Genomic DNA, 20,038 nt, shown 5'->3' with positions numbered 1-20,038 from the left:
GGTTAAGTAACGTAAAAATTGTGTTGAAATTACCCTGTTTTTTTCCATAAAATACAAAGATTATATAGGGAAATACGACTGGTCAGTTTTGACCCCTTTACGAAGTTTTCCCAGATATGCCGAGTTTTTTGTGACACCCCAAGGCGTTCTCCTACCACCTCACAAAATATCAAGGGGGGTCGTCGGAGGAAATTTTTTTTCGTAATAGAGCTCATATAAAGAGAATTTCACTCGCGGTCACATTTTAGCCCTCGTCGAGGGCTTTGAGTGAAACCGACAGTTTTCCCTAAAGGTCAAGCCATTGACCTAAGAGTATGCAAAAATTTAGCCAGATATACTGAGTTTAAGTACCCTAAAGCCTGCGTTGAAATGACCCTCTGTTTTTCCAATAAAATACAAAGATTATATAGGGAAATACAACTGGTCAGTTTTGACCGCTTTACGAAGTTTTCCCAGATATGCCGAGTTTTTTGTGACACCCCAAGGCGTTCTCCTACCACCTCACAAAATATCAAGGGGGGTCGTCGGAGGAAATTTTTTTTCGTAATAGAGCTCATATAAAGAGAATTTCACTCGCTGTCACTTTTTAGCCCTCGTCGGGGGCTTTGAGTGAAACCGACAGTTTTCCCTAAAGGTCAAGCCATTGACCTAAGAGTATGCAAAAATTTAGCCAGATATACTGAGTTTAAGTACCCTAAAGCCTGCGTTGAAATGACCCTCTGTTTATCCAATAAAATACAAAGATTATATAGGGAAATACGACTGGTCAGTTTTGACCCATTTCCCGATTTTTCCCGGACATGGCGAGTTTTTTGTGACACCCCAAGTCGTTCTCCTACCACCTCACAAAATTTCAAGGGGGGTCGTCGGAGGAAATATTTTTTCGTAATAAAGCTCATATAAAGAGAATTTCACTCGCGGTCACTTTTCAGCCCTCGTCGAGGGCTTTGAGTGAAACCGACAGTTTTCCCTAAAGGTCAAGCCATTGACCTAAGAGTATGCAAAAATTTAGCCAGATATACTGAGTTTAAGTACAGTAAAGCCTGCGTTGAAATGACCCTCTGTTTTTCCAATAAAATACAAAGATTATATAGGGAAATACAACTGGTCAGTTTTGACCCACTTCCCGATTTTTCCGAGATATGCCGAGTTTTTTTTGACACCCCAAGGCGTTCTCCTACCTCCTCACAAAATTTCAAGGGGGGTCGTCGGAGGAAATTTTTTTTCGTAATAGAGCTCATGTAAAGAGAATTTCACTCGCGGTCACTTTTTAGCCCTCGTCGAGGGCTTTGAGTGAAACGGACATGTCTGCCCTACGGCCAAGCCATTTACCTATAAGCATGCCAAAACTTAGCCAGATGGAAAGAAGGTAAGTGCCCTAAAATCCGTTTTGAAATGACCCTCTGTTTTCCCCATAAAATACAAAGATTATATAGGGAAATACGACTGGTCAGTTTTGACCCCTTTTCGAAGTTTTCCCAGATATGCCGAGTTTTTTGTGACACCCCAAGGGGTTCTCCTACCACCTCACAAAATTTCAAGGGGGGTCGTCGGAGGAATTTTTTTTTCTTAATATAGCCCATATAAGGCGCCGGTCAGTCGAGGTCAGTTTTGACCCCCTCTCCGTAGACTTTTCGGCCAACCGTCACCGGCCCTCGTGTTCTATCGCCCCAAGGCACCATCGTGCCAAATTTGACGCGCCTGCGGCGCCGGGAAGTGCCCTATCGGGCACCCGACCACTTTGCTTTATATATATAGACTAGTATCCTTCTTAGGAAAAACTAAGTTTTATACTAAACTAGCCGTCCCGGCCAGGCCCTGCTCTGGCTTCTGTGAAAAACCTTTCTGTTAAAGACCATTACCTGTGTGTTTAGTAATCATCATAAACCCGGCATTGCCCACCCAAACCACAACCAACCAAAACAACAAAACGCAAACATAACGCTAACACAATTACAAATACAAACGAAAACAAAAACCTAACAACAAACCCAACCACAACCACAAACACCAATACAAACACAAAGAAAAAACAAACAAAAAAGCAAACGAAAACAAAAACCTAACAACAAACCCAACCACAAACACCAATACCAACAAAAAAAAACGAAAAAGCAAACGAAAACAAACCAAATCCAAACGCAAAACCAACCAAAAACACAAATACAAACCCAAACAAAAAAACACAAACAAAAACGAAAAAAGAAAGAACAAAAACGAACCAAATCAAAACGCAAACCCACCTAAACACAAAGAAAACACTAACGCGAACATAAACGCCCGGGGCGGAATCACCTGTTTTAGCTTAATGAACGACTTTAGTACCCCAACTTATTCATAGTCTTTTGCACTCACTTAAACGAACGCGCCTGTTTCAATTTAATGAACAATTTTAATACTCCAAGCCTATCCGTAAAATACCTACAACATTTGCACTTGATCAATCCCCGCTAATTATGTAATTATTTTTTGTTCCCAACACCAAAACAAAGTAATTAAAAAGTAACATATTTTCCACAAAATGCAATGGTTTTATAAAGGGAAGTAATTTTGTTTTCCTAATTTATCAAAGGGAAGTAAGTGCTATAGGACTAAATAAAGACATAATTAGAATTTTTGTAAAAGATGATATTTTTTTAAAACTTGTGTTTAATGAACATGCCGACAATTATTACTATAATTTGAAAAATGAAAATTATTTCCCAACACTTTCAATAGTAATTTTTTAGCTCATAAATTTAGACAAATGCTCACGATAATTTTCTAACACTTAAATTCATACAATTCCAACGACAAACATATGCATTACATACAGAACTGAGCTTTATATATTAGACATGTAATGTACCTAAAAGAAAAACAAAATGTCTAACCTTTATTTTGTGCATTTACTACTGATGTGCTCTCACTAGTCAGCAAACCATGGAGATGTTTGAAATCTTTTTTTACATTCTCACTACACATTCTGTCAGAGTTCTCTTTGGACAGTTGGTGCAGCAGATGCAGATGCTTCAGCTGCTTATCACTGAACTCAGATTCTGGCTCTTGCTGCTTCTGCAGCTGTAGCAGCTCTTGCTGCATCTGGGCCAGGGGTACAACATTAGTCGCTGTAGGAGGCTGAACTTGTACGTGGGTGTAAGGGGTTTTCAGGTCGGTATGCAAGGCTGAATACTGCTGCTTTTGTCCCAGTAGCTGGAAGGGTGCACTCTTCTGTTCTACAGATGGAGCATGTTGAATGACCAGGTTCTGAGATGGCTGGTAGGCTACATGTGATTTCAGCTGGAGAGAGATTTTTGGCTGCTCTGTCATCTGTGGTGGCTGGGGCAACTGAAGTTTCTGCTGGAACTCTCTGCTGGCCTGAAGGCTGGCCTGGCTTTTCTGAGATTCTCCTGCCACAATCAGCTCACAAGTTTTATTCATTTGGGATGAGTTGCTGGGCTGCACAATAAGCTGTAACTTGTCTGGCTGCTGTTGGACGTGGCGAGGCTGGCTAGAAAATGTGGCATTTCTAATGAGCAGCTTTGGAGGCTGTTGCTGCTTGACTGAGTGTACAGCCGGCTTTTGAAAGACTAGAGTGTGGGCCGTGGCTGAAGCAGCAGGCTGCTGTATGGGTATAGTTTGAGATGGCCGAGAAAGGCTTTGTTGGGAAAGCAATTTCTGAAGCTCTTCCAGGGACAACATGATCTGTCTGCTATTCTGATTGTTGTTGCCTCCAGAGGATAGAGTACCTGCTGGGATGATCACAGTGGGCAAACTGCTTTTTATTGGTATAGCTGCTGGCTGACTCACTTTACCTGCTATGGTGACCAGGGCTGGCTTGGCTGAGTCTGGGCTTTGTATAAAAAGCCCAGCAGGTAAGCTGGATAGTCCAGCAAAGCTTGGTGTCACGCTGTTGTTGACAGTGGCAAGCAGTGAGCTGGCACCTGTGGAAGTGCCCACAGGACTGACTAGTAATGGATTCTGTACAACTGGCTGCTGACTGGTTGCTGAGCTAGGGATCACCACCAGCTTGGGTTGGTTCATGGTGGGGTTGGCCACCACAATGCTGGGAGAGCCCAGGGTGGAGCCCACCACAGTGACCACATAGCACGTTGTCTGCCCCACCGCGGGTGCTGAGCCATCTGGGATACTGGCATCAGCCACAGACACCCTGGGAGCGTCAAGGAAATTTGGGACTTGAGTTCCCACCATTTCTTGCTGTATTGCTGACTGACTTGAAATTGGGAACTGCTGAATGTTGTCAAGGATGCCAGAAAGGACTCTCTGATCTGAATTGGACAATGAGCTATCAAATGTATTGAGAGGAGGGCTAAATGTTTGCCCTGTGACAAAGTTGCTTTGTGAGGTGACAGTGGAGCTTAAGGTCAAGTCCTCTGACAAGGGTGTGTAGTCTGCTGAACCAGAGGGACCTGCAGTAAAGACTGGCTTAGTCAGCTCAGAAGACTGACTTTTGGCCATCATTGGTGATTCAGGGAATGCTCTGTTGTTGTTGTTGACAGTTGTGCTAGCAAACTGCTTGCCTGCATTGACAATGGACCTGTGGATTTCCTCAAAGCTGATACTTCTCTCAGCTTGACTGCTGGAGATATCCATGGCAGTCTCGATGCTGTTTGTGTTCATGGGAACCTCCGTGGGGTAAGGAAAAGCAGTTGGTTCTTCCATTTTTTTCAGGAAATCTGTTTCTTGGACCAGCATTGGCTGAGGAAACTGGTCAATCTCTGGGTGAGTCTGTCCACTAAAACTAGGCTCAAGTCTAGTGGTGACAAAGTCGTTGGTCTGCACAGGGAAGGTGCCCTCTCCGGCCATGGCAACAGGGTGTGATGTCATGGCCTGGGTTTCCATCAGAGAGGCTGGGCTACTTGTTGACAAGCTGGTCAGGCCTGGAGCGCAGTAGCCCAGTGACTGGTTCACACTTGTCTCTATGGTCTCAGGGAAGCTTACAGAGGGTGTGGCAGTTATGAAGTTATATCCACTGTACATGGTGGTCTCTGCTGTGGTGTTCATGTCAAGTGAAGCATGCTTCAGGCCTGCCATGTCTGTGCTGGTGTAGTCACAGTTGACAACAGATGCCAGGTCCAGGTGACTAAATGCACCTGTGTGATCTGCATACTGCGTCTGCTCACTGGATGATGGAACACAAGCAGGCGTGAAATTCTCCATAGTTAATCCACCAGCTGTGCTAGTGATCTCATCAGCATGATGTAGGTTGACATCACTGCTGGGGGTGTAGTAATTGTCTGAGGCCTCACTCATGGATGGAACCTGAGCATTATTCATGAAAGTATGCTGTTCTGGCAGGCTAACCGCAGGAATATCTTTGTTACTGGAAGTAGAGTTAACCCTTTCCCGAAATTCTGCAGGCTGCTGCTCAGGACTTAAAACATCAACATTATTACCATAAGCTCCATCTGCATTATGAAAGGGACTTTGGTCTTGGGGATTTTGCAAAGACTGTGTAAAGTTATTTATGGGTTGAAATCCATTAGAAGTTTGAGCATTTTCCATGGCTAGATTAGCCTGGAAATTGTCTAGTCCAGCAGGTGATGAGGAGGGTGAAGCTTCAGTGAACTGGCTGCTCTGTGTGGGGCTTGACAGGCTGGAGACATAGCTGTGGGAGCTTGGGGTGTGTGAGGGCTGCAGACTGAACTCAGAACCTGGCAGCTGGCTCACCCCGCCCTCAGCGCTGTAGTCACCCGCTGGAATACTTGACTGGACCGAGTCAGGGGCAGGCGACTGATGTACAGGCTGCTCAATACTTGTGGCAATAAATGGAGCTGAATCAAAGGAACTGGAGGAGACAGGGTACTGGTTGTTGGAGACATCAAATGATGAGTTCTGGTCACAGCTAGGACCAGAGTAATTGTCAGACAATGGATTACATGCCAGCGAGTGAGTGAATGAGCCCATGTCATAGCCAGAAGCCTCAGCTGACTGACACATTTCAGGGCTGAAGTTTTTCATTGGCACACCAGAGGATCCAGGAGCTTTGAACTCAAAGCCATCAAGATAATCTCCTTCTGGCTCATCCACATGCATTTTTTCCAAGACCTTGAACTGACTGGCCGAGTCTGAGTGATTGACCTCCATCATGGTGTAGCTCAGGTTATCTTGGGTGCCATTAAACTGGGGAGGGGGACCAGAGGCTGGGGAAAATGTGTGTGACAGGGTGGATGTGTTCTGGAAACTGCTGGAATCTGCCTGGGTGACCTGCTGAGTGTGCAGGCTGTGATGGAACTGCAGGTCTGTGTCAGGCTGGTACTGCCCTGCTGCCCCACTGCTGTAGTACTGCAGCTCACTGCCACCTGACAGTGGCTGCAGGTTGCCTGCCTCACCATGCTGGACATTGTCAAAAGCTGAGGATGCAGAGAAGAGCATTCCTCCATTAGGTCTATCACTGGCTTGAGGGAACATGCCAGCACTTTGGTCAAAGGAGTCTCTGTGCTGTAAGAACTGCTGGCTATTGTTTGAACTTGTACTCTCATGGCTGTAGCTGAGGGGACCACAAGCTGGCGAGGCCTGTAGAGAAGCATAGTGCTGACCAGTCTGGGCACTGCTGTAGCTGGACTCGTGGACTGGCTGTTTGTCATCAACCATCATGGAATCTTTGTGGGGCTCTTGTGAAGACAAGTATCTGGCCAAATCTTGGATTGCTGATTCATGTTTGTTTATATCTGAAACACACAACATAGTAAAAAATATCAGTTTTTGCTTTTTCTTCTGCAATAAAGAGTGAACTGTCTGCTAAACCAGTCAACCACATTGTCTTGTGTGTGAAATGTTTATTTCCTAATACCAAACATAGCTGAGATAGTGGTTAACTGGGCATGACAAGTGTGTTGCTACACATGACAAGTGTGTTGCTACACATGTTTCATCCAAAAATTCCAGTCCCCTAAGTGGATGATGTCATGTGACACCTACACCAGCCTTAGATTGTGGTCAATGTTCCTTCTAAGCTGTGCTGCTGCCAGTAGTTTTGAACCTACAGTGCAGTCATTTTGTAAAATACAGATTTCCTTGTAGAACACCCACACAAAATACACGTTATTCACTTCCTTTTCCCCTTACTGGGGACATTGATTGTGGTGTCATCTACAACCTCAATGTTATTTTAATTTTTCTGGCATTCAGTTCTAAATAAGTAGAAGAATGGAAGAGAAATAATGGTTGTGAGATGTCGGCAAATAGCCAGTCATCAGCAGACACCCTTGATACGCTAATAACAATATTTGAGCATGTCAGCCATTGTTGATATGCTAACAAAGTATTTGAGCATATAAGTCATCATTGAAATGCTACACCCCCTCCCCCCACTTCTGTTAAATTCACAGCAGCAAGAGTTACTCACCATGGTTCTCATTGTCCATAAGTTTATCAATACCAGTTGAACTGTCAATGAAATCATTTTGGACTTCTTTGTTTTCAGAACTCATGACCCTTCCTGAAATGTAAAGTAAACATTTTATTTTTCTGGCAGATGTATGGGACCAACAATTTTGTCAATTTCTGCAGTCTCTCATCTTGTGATGAGCTTATATAACCCTTGAAGTCATCTTGTGATGAGCTTATATAACCCTTGAAGTCATCTTATGATGGGCTTATATAATCCTTGACGTCATCTTATGATGGGCTTATATAATCCTTGAAGTCATCTTGTGATGGGCTTATATAACCCTTGAAGTCATCTAGTGAAGGGCTTATATAACCCTTGAAGTCATCTTATGATGGGCTTATATAATCCTTGAAGTCATCTTGTGATGGGCTTATATAATCCTTGAAGTCATCTAGTGAAGGGCTTATATAATCCTTGAAGTCATCTTGTGATGGGCTTATATAACCCATGAAGTCATCTAGCGATGGGCTTATATAACCCTTGAAGTCATCTAGTGATGGGCTTATATAATCCTTGAAGTCATCTTGTGATGGGCTTATATAACCCTTGAAGTCATCTAGTGATGGGCTTATATAATCCTTGAAGTCATCTTGTGATGGGCTTATATAATCCTTGAAGTCATCTTGTGATGGGCTTATATAATCCTTGAAGTCATCTAGTGAAGGGCTTATATAATCCTTGAAGTCATCTTGTGATGGGCTTATATAACCCTTGAAGTCATCTAGTGATGGGCTTATATAATCCTTGAAGTCATCTTGTGATGGGCTTATATAACCCTTGAAGTCATCTAGTGATGGGCTTATATAACCCTTGAAGTCATCTTGTGATGGGCTTATATAATCCTTGAAGTCATCTAGTGAAGGGCTTATATAACCCTTGAAGTCATCTTATGATGGGCTTATATAATCCTTGAAGTCATCTTGTGATGGGCTTATATAATCCTTGAAGTCATCTAGTGAAGGGCTTATATAATCCTTGAAGTCATCTTGTGATGGGCTTATATAACCCTTGAAGTCATCTTGTGATGGGCTTATAATTAATGCTCCCCCCCTCCCACAATGAATTTTTTTTAGAAATACTTTTATCAGTGTTCGTCCCCCCCCCCCCCCCTCCTTAGAAAAAAGTCTGGAAAAAACTGAACACAGTGCATATTAATCCCTTTCTGTTAATTACAACTTACAAAAACAACTTTCTCAAATGCTAATTAATTAACAGCAAAGATTCAGTTTCTAACATCATTGTTTTTTAAATTTGTAAAAGTGTGACTTCTCTCTATCTCTGACCCCCCCCCCCCCTCACGTTTCGTCGCAAAATTAAGACCCACCCCCTCTCCCCTATGAGTGTGGCGTCATTTAAGGACGACCCTTAAAATAAACATTGAAATCAAGTACACATTTAAGTCATCTAGTGATGAGCTACAATTAGCAATCAAATAACATTTCACATACCTATTCATAAACGTATGAGCTATTTACCACTAGAGTCAACATAATTCAATATTCTCTTCTATCTAGATTTCTTTAGATCTGTGTCTACACCAGCAACCCTCGGCCTAGCGGCTTACAGCAGACAACAGAATGGATCTGCTAAGTGGGTACGACTACACATCGCACGAATCTCGCACAAAAATAATCTCGCGCTCGTTTCTTTGATAGCGAAACTTTAAAATAATATATTTCTAATTGGTTCATTTTTGTTTTATTTTCACTTGTCAGTGGGGAACACGACCTATAACATCAAACTTTTGTATCTGGGGTAAAAAAAAGTTAAGGCGGTAACACGTCAGAGCGCGTGACCACCACTCCGGTCACGTGACCTAGTTGACAACAAGAGATCCACCAATAACAACACAGCCACAATGACTAAGGCTATAGTTTTGTACAGATCTAGACTAGGCTTAGATCTAACAATTTTTTACGGGTGCAGAGGTGGAACTAGGTGTAATCCAGGAAAGTTTTTAATATGAAAATAATATATGGCTAGTAATACACAAACAATAGTTTGATCACCAGCTAACAATGTTTCTTTCAGAATTTTTTCTCCGGGGGGGGGGGGGGGGGGGCGGCGGACACTGTTAAAAGTTTAATTTTCTATATAAATTTCATTTCGTTCGGGGGGGGGGGGGCAGAGCCCCCCCCCCCCCCGAAGAGATGCCTGGAAGAAACTCTGCCAGGTAATTTAAAAATGTATACGGTAAAAGTTAAAACAAATCGCTTTCAAGTGGAGTGCCGATGGTGAAACCGGCTACTGGCGGTTACCACTACCGGCGGTTACCACTACCGGCGGTTACCACTACTGGCGGTTACCACTACCGGTACAATAGGGCCAAGCGGAATCGGGGGGGGGGGGAGGTAAAAACATGTGATGACCACGATAACTTACCATACGCCATCCAGCAGTGCTGAGTGTAAGCCATATAGGCGTGGGCCTCCTTCATGGCTAGCATTGGTCTAACGGGACTGGGAGTTAGGTGTCAGCGAGCATCGGGTTTACTAAGGCAAGCTCAGAAGAGAAAAAGCAGCGAATAAAACAACAAGACGTGTTGCGCACGGGTTTGGTCATTACAGATTTAATTAACGCTGGGGCTAATTGAATGATTACTGCTGGATGACAGTCTAATTAATTGTTCGAGCTCTTTCAAAAATGTCATTTGTTCGCATGTCAACAGCAGCCTCTAAGTAGCTTGCATGTTAGTCAACAGACATCACGTGATCACCGTCTAGATCAGCGGTTAGAAAAGGCACGTACTGGCTCTAACAGGGTCATGGTACGCGCATTTCTAGCTGCAACTTTTGGCCAGTGCATTATGGTCCAATATTTTGTCAGGCTCAGCTCTCTAGACATTCTGAGGTCCAATACTTTGTCAGGCTCAGCTCTCTAGACATTCTAAGGTCCAATACTTTGTCAGGCTCAGCTCTCTGGACATTCTAAGGTCCAATACTTTGTCAGGCTCAGCTCTCTGGACATTCTAAGGTCCAATACTTTGTCAGGCTCAGCTCTCTGGACATTCTAAGGTCCAATACTTTGTCAGGCTCAGCTCTCTGGACATTCTAAGGTCCAATACTTTGTCAGGCTCAGCTCTCTGGACATTCTAAGGTCCAATACTTTGTCAGGCTCAGCTCTCTGGACATTCTAAGGTCCAATACTTTGTCAGGCTCAGCTCTCTGGACATTCTAATGTCCAATACTTTGTCAGGCTCAGCTCTCTAGACATTCTAAGGTCCAATACTTTGTCAGGCTCAGCTCAACAATCTAGACATTCTAAGGTCCAATACTTAGTCAGGCTCAGCTCTCTGGACAATCTAAGGTCCAGTACTTTGTCAGGCTCAGCTCTCTGGACATTCTAAGGTCCAATACTTTGTCAGGCTCAGCTCTCTGGACATTCTAAGGTCCAATACTTTGTCAGGCTCAGCTCTCTGGACATTCTAAGGTCCAATACTTTGTCAGGCTCAGCTCTCTAGACATTCTAAGGTCCAATACTTTGTCAGGCTCAGCTCTCTAGACTATCTAAGGTCCAATACTTTGTCAGGCTCAGCTCTCTGGACATTCTAAGGTCCAATACTTAGTCAGGCTCAGCTCAACAATTTAGACAATCTAAGGTCCAATACTTAGTCAGGCTCAGCTCAACAATCTAGACATTCTAAGGTCAAATGCCAAACTGTGTGCAACGTCTAGTCAACGCCAAACAGAAATGAAGTTCATGACTTTTTGGTTAGAGAAAAGTTAAAACATTATATGTAGCCTCAAAACACAAAGATAAGGGTACAGCAGTAAATAGATCATAGATCATCAAACCCTCTAGGATAGGTTGAGATTGATTGCACTGTGACAGTTGGAATAGGCCAGTGAAAGTTAGGATAGGCCAGTAAAAGTTGGGATAGGCCAGTAAAAGTTGGGATAGGCCAGTGAAAGTTAGGATAGGCCAGTGAAAGTTAGGATAGGCCAGTGAAAGTTAGGATAGGCCAGTGAAAGTTAGGATAGGCCAGTGAAAGTTAGGATAGGCCAGTGAAAGTTAGAATATAAGATCAGGATAGATACGTGATGATTAAGATGGTCCTGTGAAGTTAGGCTTGACTATACCCAGATTTGCTAATTGTAGCCTAGCTTTATCCAGACATGAAATCAGCTTTGAGTGACAAAAGTGTTTCATCAGAGATAGGAGTTATTAACAATCCATGAATGCTATATAATCTGTTAGGCAGTGCAAGCAGTCTAATCATCACTAAAATGTGCCAGAAGGAAGTGTAAGAAAACTGGCGGAGAGGGCAGTCATGATTATATACACTGAATTGTATTGAATACCATCGATATCTAATAAATATGTTTGAAAACAAACCGCCCTTACAAATGTATTTAATTTATTCAGTTAATTTTTTTTTCTACACGCACACTGAACTTAAAAACATAGCTTGTGACACCGCTTTGTTTCTCTGTATATTATATCTGGGCGGCAAGTCATTTTATCATCCTCAACAACCAATCCAGACAAGCGAGCGCCCCTCCCCTCCCTCTTTAGCCTACTACCCGATATTTGAGCGATCCAGACGGTTGGTATCGCCACATTCTCCATGTCAAGCCGGGATCTGACTGTCCTTGACCTATGCCTGTTGACCCACTATTCCCCACCTTTCGTCAAGAAAAACAGAAACAGTAGGCCTAGGCTATTTGGTTAATAATTTAATATCCACAGATACCCAGATGTTTTAAAGAGAAAAAAAAGTTTAAATTTATTAAACACATTACAATCGTTTAAGTGTTTTTATGTATAATTATACTCTAATTAAAAATAATTTTAATCGATTTCGGCGGCAATGCCTTGTAAAAATAGATCTCGCGTTTCTAAATTTATCTCACCATCCAAACTTGGTCAATGGATTCTCGAATGTTCCGCGAGTGACCTCCCCCGTGAATGCACTTTAAAGCAGCGTAAACACGTCAGCCAGAATGAGTTCGAGTGTTTTTGTGTGTATGTGTGTTCTACGTGTGTGAGCCCTGATTTGTCAACTATTTAAATTTGTTCCAGAGATATTTTGCCCTAAAAGATAATTGTTTTCGAAATTATTAATTCAAAGGAAGGTCGAACAACAAGCCAAGTAAATGTCAACAGTTTCTTTTTTAAATATACCAACGTAAAAAAATGAAATAATTAATCATAGTAGTCCGGATCTCCCTTTCATATGTATATAATATAATATTGGTATGTGTGTATATATATATATATATATATATATATATATATATATATATATATATATATATATATATATATATATATATATATATATATAGGCCAGGGCCTACATACAATTTTCTGTTAACCTGTTCGGATAGACTTTCGATAAAATCGTACGATTAGTGAAGTTTACTTGAATAAAGTTTGAGTATCGCCATAGACATAACTTACTGCAGAAATAAATGTATGCTATAATTCCATTTTATTTCTTGTGCTCATTGTAATACATACCACAAACACGGACATTTGAGAAGCATTGCTAGTTATTTTTCTTTCGAATCGAGGTCACGTGGGGTCAAGGTTAAGCGCAGAACGTGAATCAAGTAGGGCAGAGGTTCTAAACATGGAACGTGAATCACACAAGGTCAAAGGTTACTACCCACACGCCACTAAAGACACATCAAATCGTGTCACTTGGGAGGAAACGCTTCATTGTTGCCGGGCAGGGTGAGGAGGGGCGGCCATCTGAACGTGTCAGTCAAATTAGTTATGTTAGATGTATTCAATAGACACGGCCATGAGATAGTCAATATACTAACGAACGACAAAACATTGATGTTTACCTAGTTTTAATTATGGTTTGTGTGAGTAGACAATAGATGGTAGGTTAACCGCATGAGCAATACAGCCACCCCCAGTAGATACGATGACAGTGTTCAATACAGTCTACCCCAGTAGATACGATGACAGTGTTCAATACAGCCACCCCCAGTAGATACGATGACAGTGTTCAATACAGCCACCCCCAGTAGATACGATGACAGTGTTCAATACAGCCACCCCCAGTAGATACGATGACAGTGTTCAATACAGTCTACCACGGTAGATACGGTGACAGTGTTCAATACAGTCTACACAGTAGATACGGTGACAGTGTTCAATACAGCCACCCCCAGTAGATACGGTGACAGTGTTCAATACAGTCTACACAGATACGGTGACAGTGTTCAATACAGCCACCCCCAGTAGATACGGTGACAGTGTTCAATACAGTCTACACAGTAGATACGGTGACAGTGTTCAATACAGCCACCCCCAGTAGATACGGTGACAGTGTTCAATACAGCCACCCCCAGTAGATACGGTGACAGTGTTCAATACAGCCACCCCCAGTAGATACGGTGACAGTGTTCAATACAGCCACCCCCAGTAGATACGGTGACAGTGTTCAATACAGCCACCCCCAGTAGATACGGTGACAGTGTTCAATACAGTCTACACAGTAGATACGGTGACAGTGTTCAATACAGTCTACACAGTAGATACGGTGACAGTGTTCAATACAGCCACCCCCAGTAGATACGGTGACAGTGTTCAATACAGCCACCCCCAGTAGATACGGTGACAGTGTTCAATACAGCCACCCCCAGTAGATACGGTGACAGTGTTCAATACAGTCTACACAGTAGATACGATGACAGTGTTCAATACAGTCTACACAGTAGATACGGTGACAGTGTTCAATACAGCCACCCCCAGTAGATACGGTGACAGTGTTCAATACAGTCTACACAGTAGATACGGTGACAGTGTTCAATACAGCCACCCCCAGTAGATACGGTGACAGTGTTCAATACAGTCTACACAGTAGATACGGTGACAGTGTTCAATACAGCCACCCCCAGTAGATACGGTGACAGTGTTCAATACAGTCTACACAGTAGATACGGTGACAGTGTTCAATACAGTCTAGCCCATTTTATATAGACGGTAGTCAATGTTTAAACAGATCTAGCCGCGAGCCGTTCAATCCCGGAGGACAATGACACCGAACTAAAAGAATATTATAAAAACCATCAACTCACATGGCACAGCATTTGATTGGATTGTTTTCCCAGTAGATGTGCAGGCAGACACCGGATTTATCCAAAAGAAATAAGCGCCATTTGTCTGTTTTCATCATGTTTACTAGCCGGCACAATGTAAAATTGTACCAAGGTCGTTGCCAGGGGTTCTCAAAGTTCACGTGTACTCTTACCGGCGTAAACAAGAGCTTTGGGGTCACGTGTGGTGAGACATGCATTCGACGGTCGGTCGTTGACACACTCAATAAAACAGGAAGAGGGAAAACAGAGTGGCCATGAGACAATTCTTGTTGATACGGCTCACACTTCGGTTCAACAAACTTTCTCATAGGGTTAACGTCTTCATGTACCATCAGTACAGGCAGTAATACTACTGATGCAAGTACTTTACTCGACACTTGAAAACAAAAACGACTGTCGCAATTTCATGCTTGAAACGGTATGGCTAATAACATTGGGGTCGGCAAACTTTAGGACGTTACCCCTGTATTTCTAAAACCATTATTTAAGGAGCCACGCTTACATCTAGGCTATATTTAAATTGTATACGCACTTTTCATGGTAACATGTTCATTTACAATCATGGCAGAGGCATGACGACCATTTCCCGCGCCTGGGGCGAACTATCAATTTTGCGCCCCCCTTTTAAAAATATATTTATTCACGTCATCGAAAAAGCATTCCCCCCCCCTTCCAAATTCTGGAAAAGTCGGGGGCTATTTTAACAGTCATTGTCCCATAATTTGTATTTTGGGTGTCACATAAGTCCGTTAAGCCAAGAGGCAGTCTATGTTCTAAACATAATTGTTTACATTTTTTTTTCTATCCTGTTAGCCCCCAGGGTCGGCGCACAGGGCGTCCGCCCCACCGCCCTCATTAGTTGCGCCGATTTCACCCATCCAAATAGGCCACTGACCTAGCCCAACTAACTGAACACGAGCCATAGGGTTACGCTACTTTCCAGAAGAGCCGTCGTTTCTCTATTACCTAAACAATCAAGTACCATTTCTATCCATAAAAACGTTATGAATTGAACACCGAAGTGAAACATTTAGAGAGCGGGTGCTACACCCAATGCTATCTCTTCTGTTCTTTGAACAGTCAGTACTAAGCCCATGTACGGTTTTAAGTACCATTCCAATGGAGAGAAAACTACCATCACACTACCATCAAACTCTAACCCTGTGACTGAGAGTATCACTTAAATAGAGGAAAGACATGTTACACTACCATCACACTCTAACCCAGTGCTAGTTTGAACTGTTTGACTTAGTGAACAAGTGTATCAATGTATAGAATCACTGGGGTCAGTCTTATAAGGTGGGGGGGGGGGGGGGGGGGGGGGATCTAACCAATTATGTACAAAAGCGCTTTCTACTGAAAATAAAAATAAAATTGGTTGCAACAGAACAGTAAGTAATGAATAACTAAAATAATGAAGCTGAAATGGCCTTGTGGTCAGCGTTTGTACCTTACTGTAGGTTAATGTGGGCATACATCTGACAGATTTTACTGCCTATATTGTTGGATGTGGGATATGACTGGAGTGTCATCATAGACAAAGACTTTGAGCTACAACTTTCATTTGCTAGGTGAGCATTTTTATAATGAAGGCAAGAAAAACAGGGAATTGAGACAAAAAACTTTGTAATCTATTTCAATGAAATAACCATTAATAAACAATTTAAAACATAACTAAAATATTTTCTTTATTCGTTGCTTTGAGGAAATTTTATTTTAAAGAAATGGAATTTCTAACCCAATGTTAAGACCCTGCTCGCATTTCCAAAAGAATGACAGAAATTAGGCTCAAGCTGAAAAAAGGGGACTGTCACTTGTATGCACTCTTCTATCTACTTATCTGTCCCTATCTGTAACAAGTATCTTTTTGATCATTTTTTTTTCCATTACACTCTGTTCTGTCATCACAGTGATAAGTTAAACATGTCCATTCTTCAATTTTATATTCTCAAAATTTCTTCTACCTGCCTTTTTTTGTATGCCAATACATTTAGCGCTTTAAACAATTTGGAGCTTAATTCAGACATTTAAAAAAAAAAAAAATTGTATTCACCATACGGATAGCAGGAATATTAATATAAAAATTACATTTGATATAAAAATTGCAATTTGTTTTTTAAGTGTAAGGATCGCAGTATATTTTTTGTAACATATGCATGCACACACACACATATATATATATATAAATTTAAATAAATATATATATATAGGGATAGATATATATTTCAAGAAACTGGTGCTTCTTTGTACACTCCTCACTTCCTCTGCCAGAAAACCTGCCTACGCCACTTTCATATTTAAACTTCTTGACTTATATAGTAACTTAGTGACTATATTAAAGGAAAGTTAGAAAAAGAAAAACTTGAAGAACTTCTTCAAATTTTATACAGTGTCAGCTGTCTGTTTGAGGCATATCTTGTCTCTCAATTTTGACCCACCTCTAATGCAGTAATTTTTCAAACTTTTCAGATTAATTTGTGTACCATGATAACACAAGAAGATATAATATTTTATCAAACTAAATATAGAAAGTCTTGAGTTCAGATCCTGGGCTCAAGTCAGTAGGATGTCCCTGAGTCCACCCAGCTGTGATGGGTACCTGGCTCACATTAGGCAATGCTTAGTCGGCTGGGCGACCACACTATCCTATTATATGCTGAGGTCATTGAATTAGTAATTACAAATTAATTCAAAGATTACCTAATTCAATTTTTTAAAGGGGAGATAACAAGAATAATTAGCAGTAATCAAGTGATCAGTTGGTGAGCTGTATTCACTGAAGTTTTCATGCTAAGGATCCCATTTATTAGCACACAATTGCTGCTTGAGCTATTGATCTGGATCTACAGCATCGGCCTTTTTGTCAGCATGAAAGATGTTTCAGGGGGCAGAAGGGGAGTGGAATGAAACACAATTATATATTCCAATTATATATTCCAATGCTGTTTAATATTAGCCACCTCCTCCAATTTATAGTCTAATTTCATTCAGCTCTAAAAAACACTTTATTAGTATTAAACATTCACTACTGTAAGTTAGGGGGTACAAATCGCTTTTATAGGCTGCAGTTTTAATTTAATTTGAAACCTGCAAACATATACAGTTCTAAAAAGCTAAAATGTTTTGATCTGTATAGTATGTCATTAATAATTTGCAATTCCCTGGTCGTAACAAGCACATGTTCAACAAAGAAAAACATTCCTAGTTTAAGATTAAATACGTATGAAGTTGTTAAAAATTAAGTGTAAACCTACTTACAAAATAACAGTCAACTATTTTTCACACAATGTCACGTTTGCTTCCCATTTCCTCAAAGTCTGAAAAAAAAATGTGTATAGACTGATGAAGGAACAATGAAATGGAAAATATAATAGTCTATAAATTGATATATTTCTAGCTATGAGTGCTTCTGAATATAAGTCTAGCTCTAGGCGTATCTAGTAATAATTATAGGCTAAGGCTATTACCACCCGATTGGGAATAGCCCCAATACAGCTATTCCCAGTCGGCCATAATTTCATGCTAAATATTACTGGAAATAATATCTTATAATAACAAAAGCATTTACCACTAATGGGAGTGAGGTTATAAATTAAGAGAGCAGTGATATTTCTATTTTGTAATATTTTTATAAGAAAAAAATATTATGGTTTTAGTTTAGTAGGTTAGGTTCATATCTTCTACATAGATGATCCAATTCCATAATGCATTCTAAATTTAAACTAAGTAATCAGGGCTTAAATACTATTTTTAAGTTCAATTTATTAATTTTACACCAGTTAGCAGTTTACATTGCTATTCAAATGTAATTTACCATTTTAAAATTCACATTGAAAAAAATCAGTTGAAATAGCTCCATATCATTACCTTTTTACTTTCTCGTATACAGAGTATAGAGGAAGTAAAATAATCATACATAAAAATCACATGAAATTTTGACGGTTTTCATAGTTTTACACCTCAGTACTTCATCATATACAGAATATAGGGGACTTATTTTAATCGGGGAAAAATAATAAATGCAGATTTATCAAAATCTCAGCGTTTTATGCGTAATCGAAAAACTCGGCTTTGTAATTTTGTCTGTGTGTGTTTGTGTATCTAAGGGATGGGGTGGGTTTTTTTTTGCTGCAAATATGCCAATAATCATGTCACAAGCAACAATTTTTTAAGGAAAGTAAACTTTTCATGAATAACAGCAAAAAATGAAAATTGGATATTGCAATGAATGCCATACAGTGGCATACAGATAGTGAGAATTATAAAATCAAAATTGCAAGTATAGCAGTATATTTTTTAAACACACGCATGCACACACGTGTATGTGTATAAAAATGTATATAAATACATATAAAGATAGAAGATAGGGATTTGATTATATATATTTAGATATATACTAGATCTAGATATGATCTACTCTAGATCTAGTAGTTGTGTCTATACTACATCTTCTAGATTTTACTTCTCTAGTCAAATGTGGAGAATCTATGGGGTCATCCATACATGACGTCACACTCTTAGGGGGGTAAGGGGAGTCCATAATTTTGTGACGTTGTGTGATGAGGGGGAGGGGGTTTCAGATGGTGTGCATCACACTTTTGCATTATAAAAAAGCAATGTTAGAGAACGAGTTTTAGCCGATGGTTCGCATTTTTAGAAAACGGTTTTAATAAATTGTAATAGGAATGGATCAAAATACTCTATGCTGACAGAGTTTGGACAAGATTTTGGAAAAATATCGATGTTTTAAGTAAAGTTCAACAGCAATTTTGAGGGGGTTTGTAGGCTGTGTGACGTCATTTTAGGGGGGGGGGGGGTGTCTGGCTTTTTGAGACGTGTGACAGGGGGGGGGGGGGTAAAAAAATTGTCCAAAAAAAGCGTGACATCATTTATGGATTACCCCTATTCTAGATCTTGACTCTAGTATTATTCTAGCATAACAGTTAAATTCTCTAGACTCTTTCTTATCTAGATTCTAGCTAGATCTAGAAATATTCTAGATCTAGATCTTTAGACTTTAGAGAATAGTTAGTAGTTACTAAGTTAGACTTAGATCATTAGAGTTTAGAGTATGCTAGAATTTAGGCTAATATATAGAGATATCTAGATTCTCCTAGATCTATAGTACTCGTGACGTAGACCTAGTCTAGTAACGTAATCGGGTAATCTATCATGTACGAAAAAGTTACCTCATTGTCAAAGCTTTAATAGAAGTATATTGTGATATATTTGTGTCATATATTATAGATCAGGGGTCTCCAAACTATGGCCTGCGGGCAGGATGTGGCCCTCTGGCTGAAAAGTTTGGAGACCCCTGTTATAGATAAATGAATAATAGACCTAAATCAACGGCTACATATATCAATACAGGCAAGAAATTAACTTTAAGCAGCAGTGTTTGCGAGCAGGATTTGCTATGTTTCTGTAAGATAGAGTGGCTTCCCCTGAATCTTGCGCTATAAGTTTACAATAAAAAAAAATAAACAAGAAAGCTGCTATAGTAAATGAGCATGGTTGCATCTGTTGGAAACATCGCTAGTCTTCATTTATTACTGAAAAGTTTTAATTCCATTGTTTAAAAACAGGT

At 40.7% G+C, this 20,038-nt stretch overlaps 2 protein-coding genes across 11 annotated transcripts in view; one reads left to right on the top strand and one right to left on the bottom strand.

Moving 5' to 3' along the window:
* The window catches only part of LOC131952453 (uncharacterized), a 35,749-nt gene that overhangs the window by 14,299 nt on the left and 1,412 nt on the right, over positions 1–20,038 (bottom strand). For 3 of the 10 annotated variants that reach the window (XR_009388536.1, XR_009388537.1, XM_059315116.1), the window contains exons 1-3: positions 9,776–10,176; positions 7,349–7,441; positions 2,874–6,671 (exon numbers count right to left, since the gene is read on the bottom strand). Coding sequence is in view for 7 of the 10 variants with exons in the window: in XM_059315116.1 (XP_059171099.1) it covers positions 2,874–6,671; positions 7,349–7,441; positions 9,776–9,839 (3,955 nt within the window). In the remaining 3 variants the exon portion in view is untranslated. Of the gene's footprint in view, positions 1–2,873; positions 6,672–7,348; positions 7,442–8,841; positions 8,974–9,775; positions 10,177–14,430; positions 14,509–17,709; positions 17,769–20,038 lie in introns of those variants that run through there. The other 7 variants (XR_009388535.1, XM_059315109.1, XM_059315112.1 and 4 more) reach the window with 5 other exon arrangements.
* The window catches only part of LOC131952456 (acid phosphatase type 7), a 69,185-nt gene continuing 69,115 nt past the window's right edge, over positions 19,969–20,038 (top strand). The window contains exon 1 of the mRNA XM_059315120.1: positions 19,969–20,036. The gene's annotated coding sequence lies outside the window, so the exon portion shown is untranslated. The remainder of the gene's footprint in view (positions 20,037–20,038) is intronic.

Source organism: Physella acuta, unplaced genomic scaffold (genome assembly GCF_028476545.2).
Source record: "Physella acuta isolate Inbredline_101_S28 unplaced genomic scaffold, ASM2847654v3 ptg000874l, whole genome shotgun sequence".
In the NCBI taxonomy this organism is placed as follows: Eukaryota; Metazoa; Mollusca; class Gastropoda; family Physidae; genus Physella; species Physella acuta.
The sequence above is the reverse complement of the archived record's forward strand: the minus strand, read 5'-3'. Positions and strand labels throughout refer to the sequence as shown.